Source organism: Sceloporus occidentalis, unplaced genomic scaffold, assembly GCF_023333645.1.
Source record: "Sceloporus occidentalis isolate IW3139 unplaced genomic scaffold, rSceOcc1.0.p SCAF_1, whole genome shotgun sequence".
NCBI lineage: Eukaryota > Metazoa > Chordata > Lepidosauria > Squamata > Phrynosomatidae > Sceloporus > Sceloporus occidentalis.
The window spans coordinates 16,041,763-16,065,983 of record NW_028316981.1 but is presented as its reverse complement, the minus strand read 5'-3'; the positions used below and the strand labels follow the sequence as shown (position 1 = coordinate 16,065,983).

The 24,221-nt window shown below is 41.4% G+C and overlaps 1 protein-coding gene across 2 annotated transcripts; it reads left to right on the top strand.

The window, feature by feature from the left end:
• The first annotated feature begins 1,274 nt into the window (after positions 1-1,274).
• Positions 1,275-21,044, top strand: APOM (apolipoprotein M). 2 transcript variants are annotated; one of them, XM_089488786.1, is made up of 7 exons: positions 1,275-1,576; positions 9,889-10,031; positions 11,144-11,217; positions 13,775-13,873; positions 15,131-15,229; positions 16,124-16,164; positions 19,909-19,970. In XM_089488786.1, exons 1-6 carry the CDS (start codon positions 1,466-1,468, stop codon positions 16,147-16,149), a joined length of 552 nt encoding a protein of 183 aa, XP_089344912.1. In that variant the 5' UTR covers positions 1,275-1,465; the 3' UTR covers positions 16,150-16,164; positions 19,909-19,970. The 2 variants fall into 2 exon arrangements, with proteins under 2 accessions (XP_089344912.1, XP_089344903.1); XM_089488777.1 differs by lacking the exon at positions 19,909-19,970 and adding an exon at positions 20,925-21,044 and having other exon boundaries at positions 1,302-1,576.
• Positions 21,045-24,221: the final 3,177 nt, after the last annotated feature.

The following is a 24,221-nucleotide window of genomic DNA, read 5'->3' as shown; positions in this document are numbered from 1 at the left end:
CATGAATATCCCAGAAAAATTGCATAATTACACAAAACGGTATCACTCGACGTCGCACAAAACCCGCCTTTAAAGTGGTCACGAAGCATCTATTTACTTTTGGGATTTCAGTGACAATGCATTTCCACTTTATTATTATTATTATTATTATTATTATCATCACTTTATTTGCATGTGATAATCATTCACGCAATTACTTGCATTATTTGCGGGATGCTTTAAATGCACTTTAATCTCTCTTTAATACTTAGTGTTAGAAAATGCTGGGAATCGTAGTTTATTGCAGCACCAGAGCTCTGTGACAAAGAAGGCCAAATGTCTCTCACAAAACTACAGTTCCCAGGATTCCCTAGCTTTGAGCCTAGGCAGGGCAGTTGAAGCGGTCTCAAAGTGGTTTATTTCTGCAGTGTGTTTGGGACCGTAGTTACCACATTTAGTTATCACATCAGGTTCGTGGTTTCGAATTAGAGTGTTTGCGCATGCGCAGAGTGAGGAGTATCGTATCATGAAGATTTTACGCTTCCGTTTCAATAGGAGAGCTTCCTTCACCCCAGGACTCCTATACAGGCTGCCAGAGTCTATATGAGTCTAGATGAGGACCCAAGGAAACCCCCCGAGTTAGAGGTGGACAAGAATAGGGAGGCATGCTCAGGCTCCTCATCCTTCCCTTCTCCGCCCCTTCACTCTTTCCTCCTTGAAAAACAGCTGCTTTCCTCTTGGCAGCCAGTGGAAGACAAAGGAGTACCGGAAGCAAACTCGCAACAAAGGATCATGGGAATTGAAGTTTGTTTCTCACAGGGGAATCCCATGGTTGAACTGGAAATGCCTTTCACACTACCAGATTTGAGATGGATATGGACTTGCAAATTTGGTATTTTTGCAAAAGAAGCTATTCCCAGGATCTTGCACGTTTCTGTTTGGGATGTGACCCATTTACACGCGGCGCCATGTGAAAGTCTTTTGCAAAATTTCATGTAATACATTGGGTAAACCTGGATTCTCACTTGGTTAACCTTCCAGTTTTCCCCATATGATAAAGTCCTAGGTGACCTTGGGCAAGTCACACTCAGTCTTAGAGGAAGGAAGGGGCAAACCCCTTCTAAACAAATCCTGCCAAGAAAATCCGGTGACAGAGTCACCTTAGGGTTGCCGTCAGTTGGAAACATCACACAACAACGAGTTAAGAGAAAATCCCTCTTACTCCTTACATGACCTTCTCTGCCAGTGAGTACACACTCTCTATCATCTCAAATACTGCCAGACTCGCTCACTCCTTTGCTCTCTGGCCTCTGGTTTTGCTTGCTAGGGTCTTTCTGGATTTCATTTTGAGCCACACCACAAGCTCAGAATGGACTCTAGACTCCAGAGGGCTAAACATTTAGCAAGCCTGGGGCAAAGGTGAGCCTCACAGGATGTTAGTGCAGAGGCTGATTCGCAGAGCAAAACTCTAGCAGTAACTCTTCCAATGGAAATCCCGTGGTACTATTTTCTCTACCTGTACAGGGCCTTTGTGGATGCCCTCTCCTTGTGCAAAGAACCCATGAAGCTGCATGCTAGTGAGCTCAACCGAGACCAGGTAACAACAAAAACTCAGGGTGGTAAGCAGAAGGTACCTAATGTGGGAATGTAGATGCATGCTATCGAGATCCAGTTCCTTCCCAAACTTACAAAAAGCCCGCTAGTTTATTATTTATAATGGCACACTGTGTTGCACTTCATCGGCTTCGCAGGGTGTTAGCAAGAATTTCAGTTTTGTATGCAGTCTGCAGATCATTGTAGCACAGATTACATTCAGGTGCTTCTGTGAAGCCAGTTATTTCGGGTAGCGCAATAAAGATCTTCAGTGTGTACAAGCCTGTTTCGGTCACATTAAAAGCATCAGCTTTAAAACCATGCATAAAATAAATTGCATAAATGCCTAGTCTTCTCCATTGTGTCGGAGAAGTGGTAAAAAGATAGCCCATTTGTTCACATGTGGAGGCAATGTATAAAAATAAAGCAGTTTGGGGACAAAGTGATTGATCTGATTAATGACAAAACTGATCAAAGTGAACAAAGTATGATGTAAGAGTGGTATTGTTTTGAAGTACATTGTTTAGTGTGTTAAAAAACTCTTTTAAAGTGTTTGCATGAGCTTTCATGGATTTCATTTGATATGGTTTATGTTTGCATGAGCTTTCATGGATATATAAACCCACTTCTTAGGAAGCAGCGCTGAGTGGTATTAAGACCTCATTTATAAAGTATAATTAATCAGTTGTGGGAGTGGAATAGAATGTATTGGGATCCAGAAAGATGCAAATCATGTCTCTTGCCTTTCAAAGGGTTGTGTGAGGTCTTTCAGATCTTTAAAGGGATTTGTTAGCGTTCAAAAAGTCGGTCAAATCCTGTCTGTGAATCACAATGGCATAATGACAAAAATTATTAATGAGGAAGATTGCAAGCTACGAAAGACGGCAGAAATTTGCTTTTGCCTAAGTATACAGCGAAGGGGGTTGGGAAACCTCTGGGGGGTCTCTCCTCAAAGGTCCACAGAATGTCCACATATGTCAGCCAAAACACAAGACAGTATCAGCCCTGTATTCATGAAGGTTACATTCCTAGATGTAACACCAAAATGTGAAACTGCAGGTAACAGTGAACCTTATTGAAATGAACAACTTCCAGCTCAAGCATATCATTGAATCATCCTAGAGGACCTAGAAATGCCTAGATCGGACACTTCTCTAGGCATTTTTAGGTCCTCCAGCATGATTCTTGGACAGGAAGTTGACACTGGAGGACCTAGAAATGCCTAGACAGAACATATTTTTTAGGATGCAGGTAAGTGAAAGCATGTACAGTATATATATTGGTTCCATTAACTGTAGCTGATAGGGTTGCAAGTTCTCAGGGCTTGGTCTTGTCCTCTAATCCATAGGCAAGGTGAATGGATCTCAGGGCAAGAGAACTGTCTTGAAAATATATGTGGACTTCCGGTTGCTATGGCGAATCGAGAAGACGTGCTCTGAGGTCGCTCCCAGAGTAGCGGTCTGCAAGACGTGGTGTCGGGGCCAAACAAGTGGCTAAACTAACCCGGGACAAGGGATAGTCGGACGGGGCTCAACCGAGACCCCCTTACCTCCGAACGGACTGTGAGTCTTAAAACACCAAGGCTCCCTTCCCGTGAGTGAGGGGCGTTGAGCTGCCCGCGACCGCGTCTTTGCTGTGCCTTATGCACGAAGAAACGCCTGCAACTTTTTAAATTTATGTGACATTGTTTGTAACTTTGAAGTTTTGATTTAAGGCGATATGAAGGAATCTGGGCTGTGGACTATTAATACAGCTTAGCCCCTTCTTGCAGTGAAATGAACACGGAGATAATCACGAATAGGGAAAGCGTTGTTATTGATCTTTTTTTTCCTGTGAGAACATGAAAAGAGAGGGAACTAAAGTTTGACTAAAGAGTTTAGAAGCTGGATTTTGAAGAAGCTATTTTGTTTTTGTTTTGACTTAAAGAACAATCTACGTATATAAGGAAAGAAAATTTGTTTTGTTTTTCCCTTTTCTAAAGACTCAAGTCTGTAATGGATTTGAATTAGTAATATAAATGGCTGAGGATTGAAGCGGCCGCAGCTGTGCTAAATCAATTAAGAATAGAGACTCAAGGTAGAAGTAATCAACATTGACTGAAAAGCGGTGAGAAGTTAAGAAACAAAGGATCTAAGAAGCCAAGTAGTCAAACTACTTTGGACAATAGATAAACTAAGTACCTGGAAAGCTTCAAATAGCCTGGAGAAACTACTTTCTCTCCTCTCTTTGGAAACTACTTCTAAAATAGATATGCTGGCATAGTGCTTTGTAAAATTTACAATACTTTAAAAGAAAAAAAGAAAAAAAGAGAGAAAAAAGAAAATTTTAAAGAGAAGCAAAAAGAGTTTATAATATACATGGATATAAGAAAGAAAAATCAAATAGGAAAATCTTTGGCAATCCAGCAAGTGAGAAGACCATCTTTGGAACAACCCCAACCGCAATCCTCGGGGGATAATAATCCCGCTATGTTGGAAGAGATAAGAAGAATCACTTTGGACTTGAGCGAAAAAATGACAAATCTTTCGTTAGAAATGGGGGCTTTTAAGACTGAAATTCGGACAGAGATCCGGGCAGATCTCAGAGAAATCTCCAAATCAGTAGATAGAACAATGGGAGAGCTGACTAACATAAAGAAAAAACTGGACGCTGTGGAAGAAGCTTGTAAATCTCAAGATAAAAAGATAGAAGATATAAGCAACTCCCAAAGATTGCAATCAGCAGAAACACTGAAATGGGAATGTAAAGCAAGGGAGAAATCTGTTAAAATTCGGGGCTTGAAAGAAACAGAAGGAGAAGATTTGATGGAACAGTTTATTCCTAATCTAGCGGTTTATTTGCAACAGGATCCACAGATATATGCTCTTGGAATTGATCGTGTGTTCAGATTAAATTCTGTTATTGCTAAACAGAAAAAAATTCCTAGAGATGTGGTGATCATTTTTCTTAGAAAATTTTCCAGGGATCAGCTGTTGAGAAAACATAATGAATTACCCTTTGAAATAGACAACCAGCCTCTTCAGATCTACAAAGATATCCCGGCAAAAATTTTGAGACTTCGGAAAGATTATCAATTTATGACAATGTACCTCAGGAAAATAAACATTCCATATAGGTGGATACTACCGGAAGGTTTGATTTTCTGGTACAAAAAGAAACGCTATGAAGTGAAAAACATAGACGAAGCCAGAAGATTAATGTATACGCTTTTTAAAAATCCAAATCAAAAGAAAAATTCACATCAAACCGCTGGGGAAATCTCTAACTTAGAGCCAGAGAGGAGGGAGATTGGAGACTATAACTTGCGATTTCCGAGAAGAAAGGACTTAAACAATGAAAAACGACCGACAGAGAAAAACGAAAGTCACTTAAAGGAAAGGGCCCTGACTTCTTTGATCTCTATAGAAGGTGTTGGTAAAGGAAAGCTGCTAGAGGAGACATCAAATCAATTGGTCTTGAGTCAGACGGATGAGGTGGAGAGTCAAAACAGAGACACAGCGGAGAACCAGCTCCGGTCAGCATCAGATGTAGAGGATGACAGATCCATAAGCCCGGCACGGAGTCTCACTGAAGATACTGCAACCACCCATGAGTAAGAAATTAAATTTAATCAGTTGGAATGTACAAGGTATAAACAGGGTTATTAAACGTAAGAAGATTTTTCATTTTTTGTTAAAAAGAAAATATGATGTGGTATGTTTACAGGAGACGCATGTTAAGAAGGGAGAAATACATTATTTAAGAAACTATAGACTGGGTAGTCACTATGTATCTGCCCATGATAAGCGTAAAAAAGGAGTTGTGCTCTATATAAATAATATGTGGGACGTTGTTGAGGTTTTGAATGATAGCAAGGGACATTATGTAGGAGTTATAGCTACAATACAAGATCAGAAAGTTCTGATTTTGGGAGTATATTCCCCTATAGACAACAAAGAAGGCTTCTACCAGAAACTACTAAGTAAAATTAAAAACATCTTTTTTGATGAGGCTATTATAATGGGGGATTGGAATGCTGTGTGGGAACCAAGACTAGATAGGATATCTAATCGGCCAATTAAACCTAAACAGGGAAAACTCCCTAAGAGTTTTTTTGAAATGGTAGAACACTGTGGTTTAATTGATATATGGAGACTTAAAAATCCAGAAGTCAAAGATTTTACCTTTTATTCACAAGTCCACAACTCAGGAGCTAGATTAGATATGTTTTTAATCTCTACGAAACTTTGCTCTAAGGTCTCTGAGATAGATATGTCCTCAAATTTCACATCCGATCATAAATCAATTCATTTACAATTAAAATGGGGAATGCATAAGTATAATTGGAGATTGAATCAGCTGTTACTGCAAGATGAGAAGATAGTTAAGGAGGCAAAGGTCGAATTGGATAACTATTTTAGGGAAAATTTAAACGGAGAAACTACAATTGACTATGTTTGGGAGGCTTCCAAAGCGGTCTTAAGGGGTTTTTTTATTAAAAAGGGTGCGGAAAGGAAAAAACAGAGAGATAAGGAATTAGGTGACTTGAATGATCAGTTACAAAAAACAGAAAAGAAACTGTTAAGTGATTGTGGCAACGCCAAAATTTTAGGGGAACTAAAAATAATACGTAAACAGATATCTTTGATATTGACAGAACAAGTGGGTAGGAAAATCATATTCGCTAGACAAAAATATTTTTTTTCAGCAAATAAGCCAGGGAAATTCCTGGCTTATAAATTAAGACAGGAACAGAAGAAGAAACAAATATTGAAAATTAAATATAACGATACGATCTGGACCAAACAAAAAGAGATAGAAAGGGCTTTTTTTAAATATTATGAAAATCTGTTTAGGAAAGATTCAATTTCGGAAACTGCAATTAAAAACTATCTAGAGGGCAAAAATATCCGAAAAATATCTCAAGATCAACATAATATACTTAACAAAGAAATCACGGTTCAAGAGATACAAACTGCAATTTTGGCGAGCAAGCCTGGGAAAACGGCGGGCCCAGATGGGTTTCCGTCTGAATATTATAAAATATTTTTAGATAAGGTAAGCAAACCTCTTCAATTAGTAATGAACAACATCTTAAAAGGAGAAATCCCTCGATCATGGCTAGAATCTAACACAGCGTTAATTCCAAAGATAGAAGATGAACTTTTAGAACCTAAAAATTTTCGACCTATAGCGTTACTCAACGCTGATTATAAAATCTTTACAGCCATTCTTGCGCATAGATTAAAATTGGTGTTGAAAGAATATATCAATTCAGATCAGTCAGGCTTCTTGCCAGAAAGGAGGATGAAAAATAATGTAAGATATATAATTGATCTAATTGAACATCACGAGAAAAGTTGTGATAGGCCACTCGCATTAATATTTGTAGACTTTGAAAAGGCCTTCGACAAGGTCAATTGGCAGTTTTTATTAGGAATATGTAAAAAAATTGGTCTAGGAGAAAACTTTGAAAAATGGTTATATAAAATATACCAAAAACAAACTGCAAATTTGATTATTAATGGAGAAAGGACGACCGAAATAAATGTATGTAAAGGAACTAGACAAGGATGTCCCCTCTCCCCTTTATTATTTATTTTACTCTTGGAACCCTTACTGGACGATATTCGAGATAATGATGATATTAAAGGTGTTAAAATTAAGGGATCAGAGTCAAAAGTCAAAGGATACGCAGATGATGTGTTATTGTCATTAACCAGACCTATAGAAGATATAGGGAAAATTAATAAGTTGCTAAGACAATTTGGAAATGTGTCTGGATTGAATGTAAATAAGGATAAAACCGCAATGTTATTAATGAATATAAATAACTTGGAAAAATTGGAATTGCAGAGACTGTCTGGCTATAACGCTGTAGATAAGATAAAATATCTGGGTATCTGGATTACCACAAAAAACTCAGACTTGTTTAAAAACAACTACAACAAAGTGTGGCAAGATATAAAAAAAGACTTAGGTCGATGGGATAAAATAGGACTTTCATGGATGGGAAGGATAGCTACTGTTAAGATGTGCATTCTCCCTAAGATTATGTTTCTTTTCCAAACCATTCCAATTTTAATTAATGAAAAGGCTTTTACAGCATGGAATCGAGATATTAACAAATTTATATGGAATGGGAAGAAACCTAGAGTGCGATTCAAAACCATGCAAGATGATATAAGTCGGGGAGGAATGGGGTTACCAAATCTAAAAACTTATTTCTATGCATGTTGCCTTGAATGGATGTCGGAATGGTTTAAGTTAGATAATAGACTGATGCTAGAGCTGGAATTATCAGGCACAGTGTTTGGAATACACGCCTTTTTATTCTACGATAAAGTAAAAGCTAATAATTTATTTTTGAACCATTTTTTACGAAAGGCGCTCTATAAGGTTTGGGCTAAATTTAAACCTATTATATACCCCAAGCTTCCAATATGGACCTCGATAAACGAAGCTTTCCATCGTAATGAGGAAATAAATAGAGGACGTTGGATAACGTATAAAGATTTAATAATGTTGGATAAAAATTCAAATAAGCTAGTGATGAAGGATCATAATACTCTGGAAAAGGAGGGATGTACTTTGAACTGGTTCCTTTACCGACAGCTTAAGGAGAGATTTCAATTAGACCATAAAACATGTGGTATAGAGCTAGTCGAAGGAGAATTCGACAAAATTATTTTTGGGAAAAATGTAAAAAAAATTGCAAAGCTTTATAGTTTTCTGTTAAAAATAGAATTGCATGAAGAAACTATAAAGCCATCTATGGTTCGATGGGCACAGGATTTAAATGAAACATTGCCTTTGTCACAATGGGAAAAAACTTGGTGCCGCAGACTAAACTATACAGGATGTATTGCGATTAAAGAAAACTATTTTAAGATGCAAAATAGGTGGCATATTACCCCGCTGAAACTAGCTAAAATTTATAAAAACCATAGTCCTTTATGTTGGAAATGCGGTAAAGGGGTAGGATCTTTCATGCACATGTGGTGGTATTGTGAGCATGCAAGAAACTTTTGGGTACAAATTCATATAAAATTGCAACAAATAATTAAAAGAAATGTTAAGCTGGAACCAAAATTTGTTTTATTGAATATGATTACAGATGATGATTTGGAGTTGAAACATGGGAAATTGATTTTCTATATGTTAGCGGCTGCAAGAGTTGTTTTTGCATCTCATTGGAAAGGGGATGTGCATGCGACATGGAATGAATGGATTCTTAAGACAATTGATTATATGGAACTGGACAAATTGACTTGTTACATTTTGAATCAAGATTGGGACAAGAAGAAAAAAAGTTGGCAACCTTTAGTTGAATTTTTGAAAACTGCAAATATAATCCATAACTTTATTTGGTAGTAATTGTTTATTCTACCTGTGAAATGATAGAAGTTAGAACCATTTGGTCTTTCTTCTTTTTATTTACTCATAAGCTATGGATATAAATATTAATAACATAACAAATACATAAGTAACTAAAAGTCTGACATATAATGGACGGGGTAACTGGATCGTTAGAACTACGCAAGATAGGATAGAAAATTAAAATTATTTATCACATGTATTAATGTTGAAAGCGGGGCAAAGAGAGAAAAATGTCCCAGTCCCTTCGTTGGAAGTCATGTATTGTTTGTATGTAGTGGTGTATATTATGTAACGTTCTGTGTCTTGTTTTGATTCTGTCTGTGATATTTTTTTTTTTTATATGATGTATTATGTAATGTTCTTTTTCCTTTTTTTGCTTTTTGTCATATATGTAATTTTTATGAATACTTCAATAAAGATTAATTTAAAAAAAAAAAAAAAAGAAAAAGAAAATATATGTGTACAAATTTTTGTCTTTTATTATACATGGTGTTTTTAACATGATTGACGTACACTGAACAACTGTGACTGATACAGAATGCATCATGCTTCCCAGGGATCACTCTTTGTAATGTCAACCTTGTAGCATCTCCAGGATGTGCCCTCTGTGGCATCACAAATCCTTTATTCAGGTTTCGTGTTTCATCCCGGAGAGTACAGGTATGGTCCTGACCTGCCAGCCCTGGGACCTGGGGAAAGAGTAATCCCTTGGAAAATAGTCCATGGTAGTTTTTTTTTAAAGGCACCTTTGTATGTAGTATGCATGGAAACCCACTGGGTAACCTTGGTCAAGTCAAACTCTCTCAGACAAGGATGGCAATGGCAAACTCCGTCTAATGAAACTTGTCAAGAAAACCCTGTGATAGGTTCGCCTTAAAGTCGCCATATGTCAGAAACAGCTTGAAGGCACACAACAGGGTTGGTCCCAAGAGTAACCCAAATAATTTTCCTTTGCAGTATCTTGGCAGATGGCTCTTCATAGCTGCTGCTTCATCATCCCCTTCCTCACTGAGGACATTCACCAGTGCTGACAGCACTTTGTTTAGCATGACTCAAAGCAACGACCCACAGCAACTGCAACTGCAGGCCGCCATCCGGCTGTAAGTCACCCTTCCTCTAATCCACCTGTCCTCTACCTTGAAATGCATGCCACCACTGCCTGTTCCTCCATCCACCCAAAGATGCCCTATCAGGAGCGTCTTAAGGAGCTGAGTATGTTTAGCCTGGAGAAGAGAAGGTTAAGAGGTGACATGAGAGCCCTTTTTAAAATATTTGAGGGACTGTCATACTGAAGATGGAGCAAGCTTGTTTTCTGCTGCCTCAGAGAATAGGACCCAGAGCAATGGATTCAAACTACAGGAGAAGAGATTCCACCTCAACATTAGGAAGAACATCCTGACAATAAGTGATGTTCAACAGTGGAATACACACCCTCAGAGTATGGTAGAGTCTCCTTCTTTAAACAGAGGCTGGATGGTCATCTATTGGGGGTGCTTTGATAGTGTATTCCTGCATGGCAGAATGAAGTTGAACTTTGGGATCTCTTCCAACTATGATTTTATGATGCTATAAAGTTTATCACATGGGAGAGATCCTGTGCAAAAACAGGATTTAAAGTAAATAAACCCCGCAAAAGTGGATTTATTCTCAGACGATGTCCAGGTTAACCCAACATTAACCCAGACAGAAAGTAGAAAAAAATGCAGAAGAGCAATTGAATTTCAGACAATGTCGCTGTTAAGATCCATTAATGCGACATTAACCCGAAAGTAAAAAGAATTGCATTTTGTCAACTTTCTAGCCGGTTTAATGTTGCATTAACCTTGATGTGTCTGAAAATCAATCGCACTTTTACATGTCTACTTAAGGTTTTTTTTAAATTTAAAATCCTGGTTTAAATCCCGTTTCTGTACTGGATGCCTCCCATGTGATAAATTCCTATGATTCTATAAATGGTAGCTGGCGATGTATATTGAAAATGTGGAGGGACAACTGTATAGCTATGATCTGTGATTTTACACACACATCCCTGTCATCAACCCTGCCTGAGAGAATCTGCAGCATTGCTGCCTTGAGTCCTTATGTTGGGAGAAAGGTGGGATATAAGAAAATTAATAATAATAATAATAATAATAATAACAACAACAATAAAAATAGCCTGTTTGTCCATCCATCCACACATAACTTTGTTCTCTGTGCCTTTCTTTCCCAGGAAGACAGGCCAGTGTGTTCCCAGATCATGGATTTACCTGCTTAAGGAAGGAAGTGCAGATCTGGCAACAGAAGGTGAGGCAAAATTTCTGTTTCTGACAATTTTTGTGTAGACAACCCCAATATGAAAACGCAGTTCAGAAGAATCTCTTACTATTGATTTACTAAATTCTAATCTGCACTGCAGAATTAATTCAGTTTGACACTTCTTTAACTGCCATGGCTCAATGCTATAGAATTAGGATGTATAGTATAGGATGTGTAGTTTTGTGAGATGTTTAGCCTTCTCTGTCAGAGAGCTCTGGTGCCCCCACCAAAATTCCAGAGGATGGAGCCATGACAGTTAAAGTGGTGTCAAACTGCCTTACTTCTGCAGTGCAGATTAGACCTGAGACTCTGAAGCACAACAGTGGAGGTTTCTATAGTATTGTTGGCTTCCCTTAAAAGTCAGATTTGTACAGGATGGCAAGACAATGTCGTTTTTAGTTTGTCACCAGGGCAGCCGATTGCTCCCCCATCAACAGGTTGCTGAATCCACTCTGAGCTGTAGTTTGAATCGTAAAGAGAATCTATGATGTAAACCTATTTGGGGACATTGGATTCAGCATCTTCAGTTGTCCCTATAGTTCAGACTACATTCCAGTGTGGATCGCCCACCAAATTTATATGGGAGCAACTGGCCAGCAATGTCACCCTCCATGTTTTCCCATAGCCTTATCTGTCTTATGTTTGGAGCAGGAATTAATCCATGAAGGAGGAAAAACCAAAAATAGCTGCCCAGTCAGGGTGACCATATATGTCCTAACCACAAAGGAGGACAAGGCACTACAAAATATAGGACATTCATGGAAAATGTCGAACATTACAAAACAAAAACAAAACAACACACATATACAAATATAAATCCATGTTTCTTAGACATTTTGAAATTCCTTCTGGACAGAAGGCTGAAATGAAGGATATCTGATCAGTCTATGGCCAGTGTATTTTTGCTTGGTTGCCCTTGGCTGTCTGTTGCAAAGCACTCTTTCAATAACTGAATACCAAAGTAAATCATTACGAAAGTGACCCAGCATTGTAGTGGAGACAAAGCTTATGGGGCTGAAGCCATGGGAACTTTTCGATTAGCAGATACAATGATACCACATATTCCCCCCCCCCCCCCGCCACAACAGGTTTCCCTGTTTCCTCTGAGCTTGTGAACTGGCCTTATTCTAATGCAAAATATTTTGTGGGTGGCTTGGAGTGTATCTACACTGTAGAAATAATGCAGCTTAATACCAGTTTAACTGCCCTGGCTCCATGCTACAGATTTCTGGGATCTGTAGTTTTCTGAGACACCAGACATTCTTCGGCAGAGAAGGTGAAAGACATTGTAAGACTACAAATCCCAAGATTCCATAGGCTGGAGCAATGGTGTCAATCTTAATTATTTCTACAGTGAAGATGCCCATCAACCATCAGACCTCCGTCTTGAATGGGCACCGAGACCCATTAGGACCAGAAAAATACCTCCTTCCTTCCCTCTCTTTCTGTGCTCTTTTACATGGCACCACCATAGTGCTATGATTCTGCTTTAACTGCCATAGAAACATCCTATGGAATCCTGGAATTTGTAATTTGGGGAGGGGGATTTAGAATCCTAAACCAGAGAGTTCTGGTACCTCGCAAAACTACAGATCCCAGGATTCCACAGGATGCAGCCATGATAGTCAAAGTGGAATCATAGTGCTATATCTCAATCTCAATCTATCTCAATCTCAATGTCTCGGTCACAAATCTATGATTCCACTTTGACTGTCATGGCTGCATCCTGTGGAATCCTGGGATCTGTAGTTTTGTGAGGTACTAGAACTCTCTGGTTTAGGATTCTAAATCCCCCTCCCCAAATTACAAATTCCAGGATTCCATAGGATGTTTCTATGGCAGTTAAAGCAGCATCATAGCACTATAGCTGTGCCTATGGAATCCTGGCATTTGCTACCTATAGGCAGTGGCATCACCAGGATTGGTGTCACCCCAGTGCGATAACCCATGTCACCTCCAGGCTGCCTGGCACCCACCCAGTCCCAGCCAGGCCAATGGTCCCACAGGAGTAATTGGGCCTCTTTGGATGAGAAAGGCTCCAGTCTAGTTGCCATCAGCAAGAGATGGACCAGGACACCTGAAGGGACCATCCATACCCCAGACCTTTTTGGTCTGCCTGCCTTATTTGCAACTCCCAAAGGGGTTCCAGGCACTATTTAGTAAGGGGAGGAACTTTCACCCTGGCTTGCTGAAGCATCTCAGCCTTCTTCCTTGCCACCTGCAGGCAGGTGGACCAGGTTCTCCCCAGGACCTTCAGTCTCCAGGAGTCTATCCACAGAAAGGCATAGCAGTACATGCCAGAAGGTAATCTCTTCCAAGAATGCCACCTCCAAAGTGTCATCCAGTGAAGTCCACGCACCCCTAGAATAGCCCCTGCCTATAGACATTTGTAAGGAGTCAAGTTACAAGGAAAATCCTCTTGTGCCAGCTGAACTGTCCATTACGTCAACTATCCAGCCTGGCCAGAAAACACAGCCTCATTACTCCCTCAACCCCCAACTCTCTTGCTCTATCAACCTGTTTCTCTCTGGTTTCACTGCTGCAGGTCGGCCCTACATGAAGACAGAACTGTTCTCTGCCAAGTGTCCCGACTCCATAATTGTCCAGGAAACAGACCAAGGCTATCAGAGGATCCTTTTGTACTGTGAGTCTTTAGCCCGTACTTCTGAATTCAGCAGAGAGGCAGAAGTGATATTTGACAGGACAGGTCAGGGTTTAGGAGAAATTACCTTTTTAAATTTCAAATTTCAGAATCCTGTAGTCAGAATGGTCATTGGGAGTCACACTCTCGAAAGCAAAAATTCTAAACTCTGGATTTGGATAGCGGCATAGTGACCCAAGCATCCTCACTGCTCTTATTGGATTTGGGGGTACTGTACATGCCACCATCCCACACTGAACACACTCAACTTGTTTGATTTTATTTATGACGCTAGAAAAGTGGAATTTTAACAGGATGAAAGCATCTTTGGCTGATACTTATCACATGGCATCATGTTCATATTGCTGCCACCTTGCATTCAATTTGTGGCTGTAATGCACCTTTTCATTGATGGGCAAAACATGTCAATAGGATTTCAATCTCGCTGCTACTCCACGGCAGCTTTTGCGCAATAGGTCCCTTCTGCTGCAGTTCTGCTTCTCAGATAGTAATGTGTTGGAAGCGAGCCTGATTCTGCTCCTTCTCCATCTCCTCCTCCCCCTTGCAATTCCCAAGCAGTCTCTTCCTTTCCTTTCCTTTCCTTTCCTTTCCTGATTTTATTTTGTAGCAGAGAGAGCTCTATGTCCTTTTCGCAGTCTGATCTTTTTGACCTTCCTTCTCCACCCTGCCAGGGAGGCTGGTCTCTGTATACCCAAAGCCAGGATAGGTTTGCTGTATTGCTTTTCTTCCACGCTTCCTCCCCTCCTCCCAGAAGCTCAGGCTCCCTTGAAAAACACTGAAAACCATTGGCCCATATTGGGTAGCTGTACACACAGCAGTATCGAGCTACAGGAGAGGTACAGCAACTGCACGCACCAACAGCTTCCTGAACCTGGCTACTGTGTGCACATTCACACAGCAGCCAGCTTTAGGAGACAGCTGGCTCAGTGGTGATGGAAGGGGGCATTTGGCAGTGCAGAAACCAGATCCATCCATGGATCACCAAAGCAGCACCAAAGTGCTATCTTGGAGGAAAGTGTGATAAGAAATTATGCCAAACTGATATGCTTCCATTCTTAAACTAGTGTGGTTGTGGTGGGACAGCCGACTGGTGTGATAAAGTCCTAACCAGGGTCTGGCATGGCAGCCTTGCTGCCAGTCAGAGTTGACAATATATTGAGCTAAAAGGAACAATGGTGAGGCTCAGTATAATGCAGCTTCCTCTGTTTGATTTGGGCTGGGCTTCCCTTCTCCCTCCAGCACGGGTCCTCCATCCTGCTGAAGAATGCATCAAAGATTTCAAGGACAAAGCAGCCTGCTTTGACATGGAGGAATTCCTTCTCATCCCAAGGACCCAAGGTAGGTGTTAGTAGAGCACTAGTAAACTAACAAAACCAATGGAGTCTCTTTCTCTGGATGTCTAAGAGTCTGGAGCTCTTAGAAGATGATGCCCTTCATAGAATCATAGAGTAGCCATGCAAGAATTCACAATGAAAGCACACCTGACAAATGGCCATCCAGCCTCTATTTAAAAACCTCCAAAGAAAGTGAGTCCACCACACTCTGAGGGAGTGTGTTCCACTGTCAAACAGTTCTCACTGTCAGGAAATTCCTCCTAGTGTTTAGGTGGAATCTCTATAGGTTACATCCATTCTTCTGGCTCCTATTCTCTGGAGCAGCAGAAAACAAGCTGGCTCCATCCTCAATATAACATCCCTTCAAATATTTAAACAAGGTTATCACATCACCTGTAAGAATACAAAGGGATCTTGTGGCACCATTGAGACTAACTGAAAGAAAGAAGGTGTTAGCATGAGCTTCCGTAGAATTGCGTCAACTTTCTCAGGTGCTTGGGGTAGAGAGGAAGTAGACTCAAGTCTACTACCTCACACCCGGTTGCTGCAACTGCTTTATATAACTCAGCCTGCAATTTCTTGGGGCTGGAAGCAGATATTGGGGAAATTCCTTTTTTGAGGAGGGATTATGGGAGTTGTAGTCCCCACAAGGAACTTCCCCATGTCCTGTCTAGAAGATTTTGAAAGTCTTTGTCTGAGGTAGGCTTGTAAAAATGAGAACAGCAACATGATGTCACAGGAGAGCTTCTCACTTTATCTCTTCCTCTAGCAGCTAAACTGCAAACTCAAGTCTACTTCTGGATTCCAAACCCCGGTGTCAGACACAAATGTGACAATGTGATCAAACAAACAAACAAACAAAATTTTATTATCTTAATATGCATTTGTCCTCTTTCAGATGCTTGTGAATTCCAAGATGTTTGACCTTCAAACCCTTGGGTAAGAGAAACCATCCTTTCCCACCCTTTCTTTATACTTGGTTGCCCCCACCACCACCACCTTAGAATCATGCTCTTATTCTTCTAAGAGTGAAAAACATTTTATATTGTGCTCAATAATTATATCTTGCCTCCCTTGTTGGATTAGGGGCCCATTCACATTACACACTGCCGTGGTTCCACCCTATGAAATCCTGGGATTTGTAGTTTAGAGAGGGCAAACCCAAACCCATGGTTCCATAGGCTGGAACCATGGCAGTCAAAATGGAATAATAGTGCTATGACTGCATAGTGTAAATGGGCCCCTGCTTTGGAAAATGTGTGCTTCTTGACCTTGATTTCATACTGCCTACAGAGATGGAGAGAGGGTCAGGTTTGTTGTTTCTGGATAAGGGAGGCTCAGTCTGTACAAGATTGCAATCTCTAATGGTTTTAAGATGTAAAAATGTTGGGTGGTCAGGAAAGATGTGTCTGAAATACTTCCAACACCAAAAACACAATTATTCGAAGCTGAAGCCATATGATTCATGAGTGCCTTAGGCTCAGAATGTGTAAAGCAGTAATAATGAGGATAATACCTCTGAGTATGTTCAGACTGCTTTTTCTCTGAAGAATCAGCATCCTCCTATCATAATTTTGAATTCCTCCTACTCTTAGGGTAGAAATTAGATTTGTTGTTGTTGTTGTGTGTGCCTTCAAGTCATTTCTGACTTATGGCGACCCTAAGGTGAACCTATCATGGGGTTTTCTTGACAAGATTTGTTCAGAGGAGGTTTGCCTTTGCTTTCCCCTGAGGCTGAGAGCATGTGACTTGCCCAAAGTCACTTAGTGGGTTTCATGGCTGAGCAGAGAATCAAACCCTGGTCTCCAAAGCTGTAATCCAACAAGGGTCAGCTAGCAAAGAAAAAACACTACAGAGTGCTGCAGGCCCCATAATTTCCCCTGCCCATTGTGGGGTTAGTTCTGCCCACCACCTGGTGCTTCCCCTACTAACTTTTCCTAAAGGCAACATAGGTGTACTGGTGAAAGGGGCTGTCTTCTGAGTCTGCTGGCCAGGTGGGAAAAAGAGTCATCTCCGTTTGCCACCCAGCCAGCAGCTCCGCCAGAACCAGAAAAGGATGTCAAAGAGGGGGGTATTCAAAAAATGATCCGCATTGGGTGTCAAATATATTAGGTGCGCCGCTGGCCTGAGACAAGATGAGACATAGCTTCCTGCACCTGCACATCCCTCCAAGCCAAAGTGCACCATACTCAACCGACCAAACTGAGACAGAAAAATCCCACACAAGGACCTCTCTTCCTCTCTGGCAGTAAAAATGCAAATGTTAAAAAGCGAACCATTTTTGCTGTAATACTATGTCTCCTAAAACCTTCTGCCTGAGATGTCTGCCTCACTTACCTTAAAGGTACAGTTGGCCTCCACATTTGCTGCTTTGACTTTTGTGGATTTGATTATTTGTGGTTTTTGATCAATATATTCTCTCTAGGAATCTCTAGGTCCTCCAGCTAGGGTTAACATAATTCCCTTCCATAAAGCCAGGACAAAGTGTAGGAAAAATGTAGGACATGATGTAACACAAAATGTAGGTCATTCAAGAAAAATGGAGGACAAAACAATAAAAAACAATATAAACGCATGCTTCTTAGGCATGCTCAAAATGGAGGACATTTTGACATTCTTCTTGGATAGAAGTTTGTGATGTAGCTTTGTGTGGTGGACTAGGACTCTGGAGACCAGGGTTCATTTCCCTGCCTATCGGGTGACGTCAAGCTCAAGAAGTCAGCAGAAAGCCATGGCAAACCTCCTCTGAACAAACCTTGCCAAGCAAACCCCGGGATAGGTTTGCTTTAGGGTCTCCATAAGATGGAAAACAACTTGAAGGTACACAACAACAAATAATAATAACTGAGTGCTGTACCTTTAAGTGCAGTGGAGGGTCCAGCATGGTGTAGTGGCCTGAGTATTGGACTAGAACAATGAGAGGCCAGGGTTCAAACCCCAGCTCGGCCATGCAATCCCACTGGGTGACTTTGGGCAGCAAGTCACACTCTCTCAGCCACAGGGGAAGGTAAAGGCAACCCCCCTGCTCTGAAAAAGCTTGCCAAGGAAACTCTGCAGGGTCGCCATAAGTCGGAATTTCAGAAAGGAGTTGAAGGCACAAAACAACAGCAGCAGCAGCAGCAGAGGAGGAAGAGGAGGGAGGAGAAAAAGGGATAAAGAGGAAGAAGAAAAGGAGAAGAAAGAAGAAGAAGAATAGGAGAAAGAAGATAAAAAGAGGAGGAGGAGGAAGAGGAAGAGAAAGAGAGAAAGAAGTAGAGGAGGAAGAGGGGAAGAAGAGGAGGACGAGGAGAAAGAAGAAGAAGAGGAGAAATAAGAAGGGCCCAGCTGATGGAGCGGAGGCACCGCACGGCTCCTCCGCCTCTGTAGAAGGCCTTGCCAGCCAGCTGGGCCCTGAGGAAAGAGGCCACGGCGGCAAGGCCTTCTCTGAGGCAGAGGAGTGCAAGGAGCCTCAGGCAGCCAGCTGGGCCCCAAGGAGGGAGGCCCCCACAGCAAGGCCTCTCCTCCACCACTGCCTGCCATGCATCACGGAGCCTCAGGCAGCCAGCTGGCCCCCACATGGCTCTGCCACCGCTGGAGGAAAGGCCTTGCCATGGAGACCTTGCTCTTCAGGGCCTAGCTGGCTGGCTGAGCCCCCACCCCAAGTGGCAGGCAGCGATAGAGGCCCTGCCCCAAGCCCAGCGAGGCCTAGGCTTCATCTGTTGCCGCTGCCACATGGTTGAGGCGGCAGTGTCACCGGACGAGGTGAGAGCCGGGACTGGCCATAAACCCAGGCTGGGATGTTCAAAACGGCCCAAAACCGTGAATGTCCCAGCATAATCCGGGATATGGCAACCCTACCTCCAGCACAACTCTGCCAGAAGTTGAACATAGAGTTATGCTGGAGAGTGTAGAGGTCCCTAGAGAAAACACTTCTCTGGCGTGAAGTCAAAGGCTTATTCCTTGTCGGTTCTCCAGCTCAATCCTATGATCATCCTCTGGCAGATATTGAGCACAGAGTTGCACTGGAGGACCTGGAAGTTCCTAGAGAGGAGTTCTCTTGGGTAAAAAGAATAGTGCGTTTTTTTTATTTGCGGTTTTCCCACATTCATGGGGCTCCTTCACACTTAACCCCAGCAAATGCAGAGGGACCACTGTAGAGCTAGACCACTGTATATTCTTGGTCAACATCCCATTTCTTCGGCCTTGCTATGGAAAAGTGATTTTTGATCATGTTCCTTGGAGATTTGCCAGACGTTTCTCAAAAAGCAATGACAGAGAAAGGGCATCACTCCACACGATTCACTTCCCATCCAAAAGCCTGACTGGGTGTGTTCTTCTTGGCCATATTTTCAGTTCAATCAGGGCAACAATGAGACCCAACAGGCTGAGCAAGTACTTCACGTGAACTGAAGCTGCACCAGAGAATATAACTCTGCAATGTGTTGAGCAGAAGTAAAGGGAGTACCTGGGGTGGGAGAAAGAATTACAGGGAACAACTACGATAATCCCCTAGCTAAGGGTTCTGGGAACTGTAGTGCAAAACGTTTTTTTTTTTAAATCCAACCTGTGGTAATGACATTCCATGGCTGCATCTCCACTGCAGAAATAATGCAGTTTGGCACCGCTTTAACAGCCATATCTCAATGCTGTGGAATTCTGTAAGTGTGGTGGTAGTTTTTTAAAATGTTTTCCCTGCTTTGTCAGAGAGCTCTGGTGCTCCCACAACAAACTACAAATCCCAGGATTCCATAGCATTGAGCCAAGGCAGTCAAGGTAATGTCAAATTGCATTATTCCTACAGTGCAGATGCAGCCCTTGTCAGACAATGAAAGGATTCCCCAGGCTGAAAAACACTGCCATATATTTTAGCATAAAAAGGCAGAGAGAAGTGGGACCTTTAAGACTGACTGTGTTTTATTTTAGCATTGATTTTTGTGGATATGAACCCCACCTTATGGGTGCTGGCCAGTGTGTCGTTCTTCAACTCCTGGACAGAACTAAGGTCTGATAATAGCCGTAACCCTTTAAGCATGGTTAGAAGACCAAGAGCCCTTTCATCGATTTAGAACTTGCATCTCCATCGTGTGTGAATTCCTTCCACTCTTTTTTCCTCCAGAGGCAGCTGCAGTGCAGAATTACGTCTGCACTAGCAGTAAGGCCACAATGGTTTTCTCCAAGTCTACTTCTTACCAAAAATCATTCAGGGGTAGCTGTGTTGGCCATTTAACAAATACAAACAAAAATCCATCAGCGATACCTTTATTGGCCAACCGAAATGCACAATATACTTGTTGCAAGCTTTCAGAGCTCCATGGGCTTCCTGCAACAAGTATATATTGCATTTCGGTTGGCCAATAAAGGTATCGCTGATGGATTTTTGTGTGTACTTCTTACCAAGTTTGCAAAGTCTTGCCTGAAGCCAACTGTGGTTAAGTACAAAAATAACACTGTACCATTGTTTGGTTTCAAATGGCAAAGGAAAGTTACCAATAATTGAGAGAAGGAAAGAAAACACACAAGACTGCAGGGTATTCCTGATCTCATAAAGAATGGAAATATTGTGTTCACAGTAGACCAGTCTTCTAGAGACTCGCCTGACTGGATTTTATTTTATTTTTTTAGCTGCAATGACAACTAAAGAAATATCAAGTCTCAAATTCTTTCATATTACCCATCCTCCACTCATTTCCCCTTTGATTGCTTTCTTTTTCTCTCATCAGATCCAGCTCCATTGTGACAGGAATTAATCATCCATGGAAATTTGCTTGTCTCGTTTCCTCGGAGAGCTGATTTCTTCACACATCTTGTCAAGTTAAATAAAATATCTTTTATGGTGTTCAGCCCTGCCCCCCTCCCCAAAACTGTAATGCGTAAGCAAATGAATGACAGCTGCAGCCAAGAATGGTGGCATTGATTGAGGATAGGAATTACAAGTTTAGAGCAACTGCTGAAATCTCAAAGTTGCATGAAAAATGTGATATTTGCAAGTTCCAGTGAGAAATGACCTGGTCTGCCCCTCTAGGGCTTCATCTACACTTCAGAATTAACGCACTTTGACACTGCCTTTGACACTACCATGGCTCAATGCTATGGAATTCTGGGAGTTGTAGTTCTGAGAGATATTTAGCTTTCTCTGTCAGAATGCTGTGGTGCCACAAGCTACAAATCCCAGGATTCCGCAGGATGGGGCCATGACAGTTAAAAGTAGTATCAAACTTCATTAATTCCACAGTGTGGGTAGATCACAGTGAAGGTCACCACCAGATTTAATGCTTCTCCAAATGTTGCAAGGTAGTTCTTGCCAATAGAAGCATAACAAAATATGCATCCTAAAATGTATTTTGATGAGATTTTTTTTAAAAATCCCAACAGATCAATAGAGAGAGGAATAGAATTATGGCTAAAAAAGCAAACACAAGAGTCACAATATCCAAAAACAGCTTACACACCAAGGTACAATACACCCTTCCTTATGCATTGGAGTACAATTCCCACTACCCCTCAAATATAGCTATACTGTTTGGGGTGATGGGAGTTGCAGTCCAACACATCTGTAGAGGGTGCCCAGTCCAGAAGGGCAGGTGAGGCAATAGTAAGCTAGGCTCCGTTTGAGAAAAGCTTTGATGCTGTTTTTTGTGGGGTTTTTGGGCTATGTGGCCATGTTCTAGCAGAGTTTCTTCCTGACATTTCGCCAGCATCTGTGGCTGGCATCTTCAGAGAATGCTTTGCCTGGAAAAATTGGGTGTATATATACTATGTGAGGGTGTATATATACTATGGATGCCGGCCATGAAAGCCTTCGACTTTACTTTGATGCTGTATTTCTGGGATCTTAGAAGTGTCAACATTGTTTAACTACAGACAGCACCAAGACTGTGCATAGGAACAAACTGAAAATAGTGCTCCTTTAGAATAAAAGAACTACATGTTAGAAAGGGAACATGAAGTTCCAAACAAAATCCACAGGCAGGAGATATACCAAGGAAAACACAAAGTGGAGTCACCACCTGTAGGGCCGCATTTACACTGTAGAATTAATGCAGTTTGACACCACATTAACTGAAATGGTTCAGTGCTATGGGATTCTGGTATTTGCAGTTTTGTGAGCTATTTAGACTTCTGTGTCAGAGAGCTCTGCGGTCACAACAAACTACAAATCCAGGATTCCATTGCATTGAGCCATGGCAGTTAAAGCAGCATCAAACTGCAATAATTCTACAATGTGGCAGCAGCTGAAGATGAATTTATTTCATTATGAATTTTCATGGATTTCATGGAAGTGTTTATCCCTCCTGCTGCTGAATCTTCCTCCTCCAGATGGCCCATTCTGCCATTTTAAGTAGTTACTGAACTACAACAGCAGAAGCCCTGCACAGAGGGAACAGAAAACAATCCAGGGATTATTTGCAGAAGAAAATTGGCAGGTGCTTAAAAGGTTATGAACTTCTCCCTGTCCACCACATTTCTTCCAGTGGTTGGTTCGTTTTAGGAATACGTGTTTGCTGATGTAACATGTAGCTTTGACCTGAACTGCATAAATAAGTACCTTGATCCCAGAAAGCCTCACACAAACTCAGTTTGTTACTTAAACCAGGAAAGCTGTTTGCACACCCAAGATTTAAGCAATTGCCATGTAGACAAGTGGCACACATAGCTGTCAACCCTTTTTCCTTGTAATCAAGTACGGCAGAGCATGTGCTGTTCTTTCAAGTTTCCCTTTTTATTTAAATATATCATATATATATAATATTAACACAGGTTGGAAAAATAAACAGATTCAGAACAACAGTGTTTAGTGGATAAACAGTGGTCAAGACACAGATACACAGGTTAGTTTGTGTACTTCTCCCTCCCACCCACCCACCCCCATTCCCATCTCATGCATTCCCAATTAAAATAGAGGAGGAATACCTAGGCTCCCCCAAAGAAGAAATACACCCAACATACTGCCAAACCCACATACAGCAATACTCTCTAGAAAAGGCACTAGAGAACATTTAGACTCCTAGAGCGAGGCATGACGGAAAAGGAAAGAGGTATATTTTTGGCTCTTAGGGTTTGTACCAGTGACACCTTTCTGGAGGTGTAGAGGTGCTCATCCTTCACGCCTCCTGAGCACAATTCACACATTTATTTATTATTCCTCTTTACATTTCCCTTGCTGGCAAATGGTCCTCACAATAATGTCTCTGGAGGATGTACCTGTTCAAAATCCCAGAGTTACACCACCACCAAGAACACACAGACATCTGACAGTGCTGAGAGACAAGTTACGTTGCTATGAAGGGATGGGCAAAGTACAACTCTCCAGATGTTGTTGGACTGCAACTCCCAGCAGCCCTAGACAGCACAGCATAGGGTACAGAATGCTGGGCATTACAGTCTAATGCCACCTGCAAGGTTGCACTTTGTCCACCTCTGGTGTAATGCTTCTGTGTGAATGTCAAAAGCACCTATTCAATAGTGGCTGTGCAATTACTGACAAAAACACAATCCCTCATCCAACAGAACCTGCCATTTTGCGATCTCTCTCATATATATATATATATTTGGCTCGCTAGAGGGTGAACGCCTACTAGCTTTTCAACATAAGCATCCATGTTTGTTTGTTTTCTAAGACAGACTGATTTTTGGCTCTTATGGAAACTCAAATAACAAGTCACATCTAACTTAAGGTGGAACTACATGTTACGAGGAAAACACAAAGTCCCTTACTTCATATTTTCATAGGGTTCAGTCACTTCCCATACTGACTTAGGTCCAAAACAGACTGCAGAACTAATCCATCTTAAGACCCTTTTAACTGCCCTGGCTTAGTGCTAGGGAATTTGGGGAACTATAGTTTGTTGTGGTACCAGAGCTTTCTAACAGAGAAGGCCCAATGTCCCACAAAACAACAATTCCCAGATTTCCCTAGCATTGGGCCAGGGCAGTTAAAGCGGTCTCAAAATGGATTATTTCTGCAATCTGTTTTGGCCCTTAGAGGGAAGGCAGAAATAACTAACCCAGCTGGGTGT

Bases quoted from the DNA above. Each gene is read 5' to 3' on its own strand.
- APOM (XM_089488777.1), top strand. From the start codon at position 1,466: ATGGAAATCCCGTGGTACTATTTTCTCTACCTGTACAGGGCCTTTGTG. The intron at 1,577-9,888 runs GTAACAACAAAA...TTTCCTTTGCAG, and splicing joins GTGAGCTCAACCGAGACCAG to TATCTTGGCAGATGGCTCTT. The intron at 10,032-11,143 runs GTAAGTCACCCT...TTTCTTTCCCAG, and splicing joins CTGCAGGCCGCCATCCGGCT to GAAGACAGGCCAGTGTGTTC.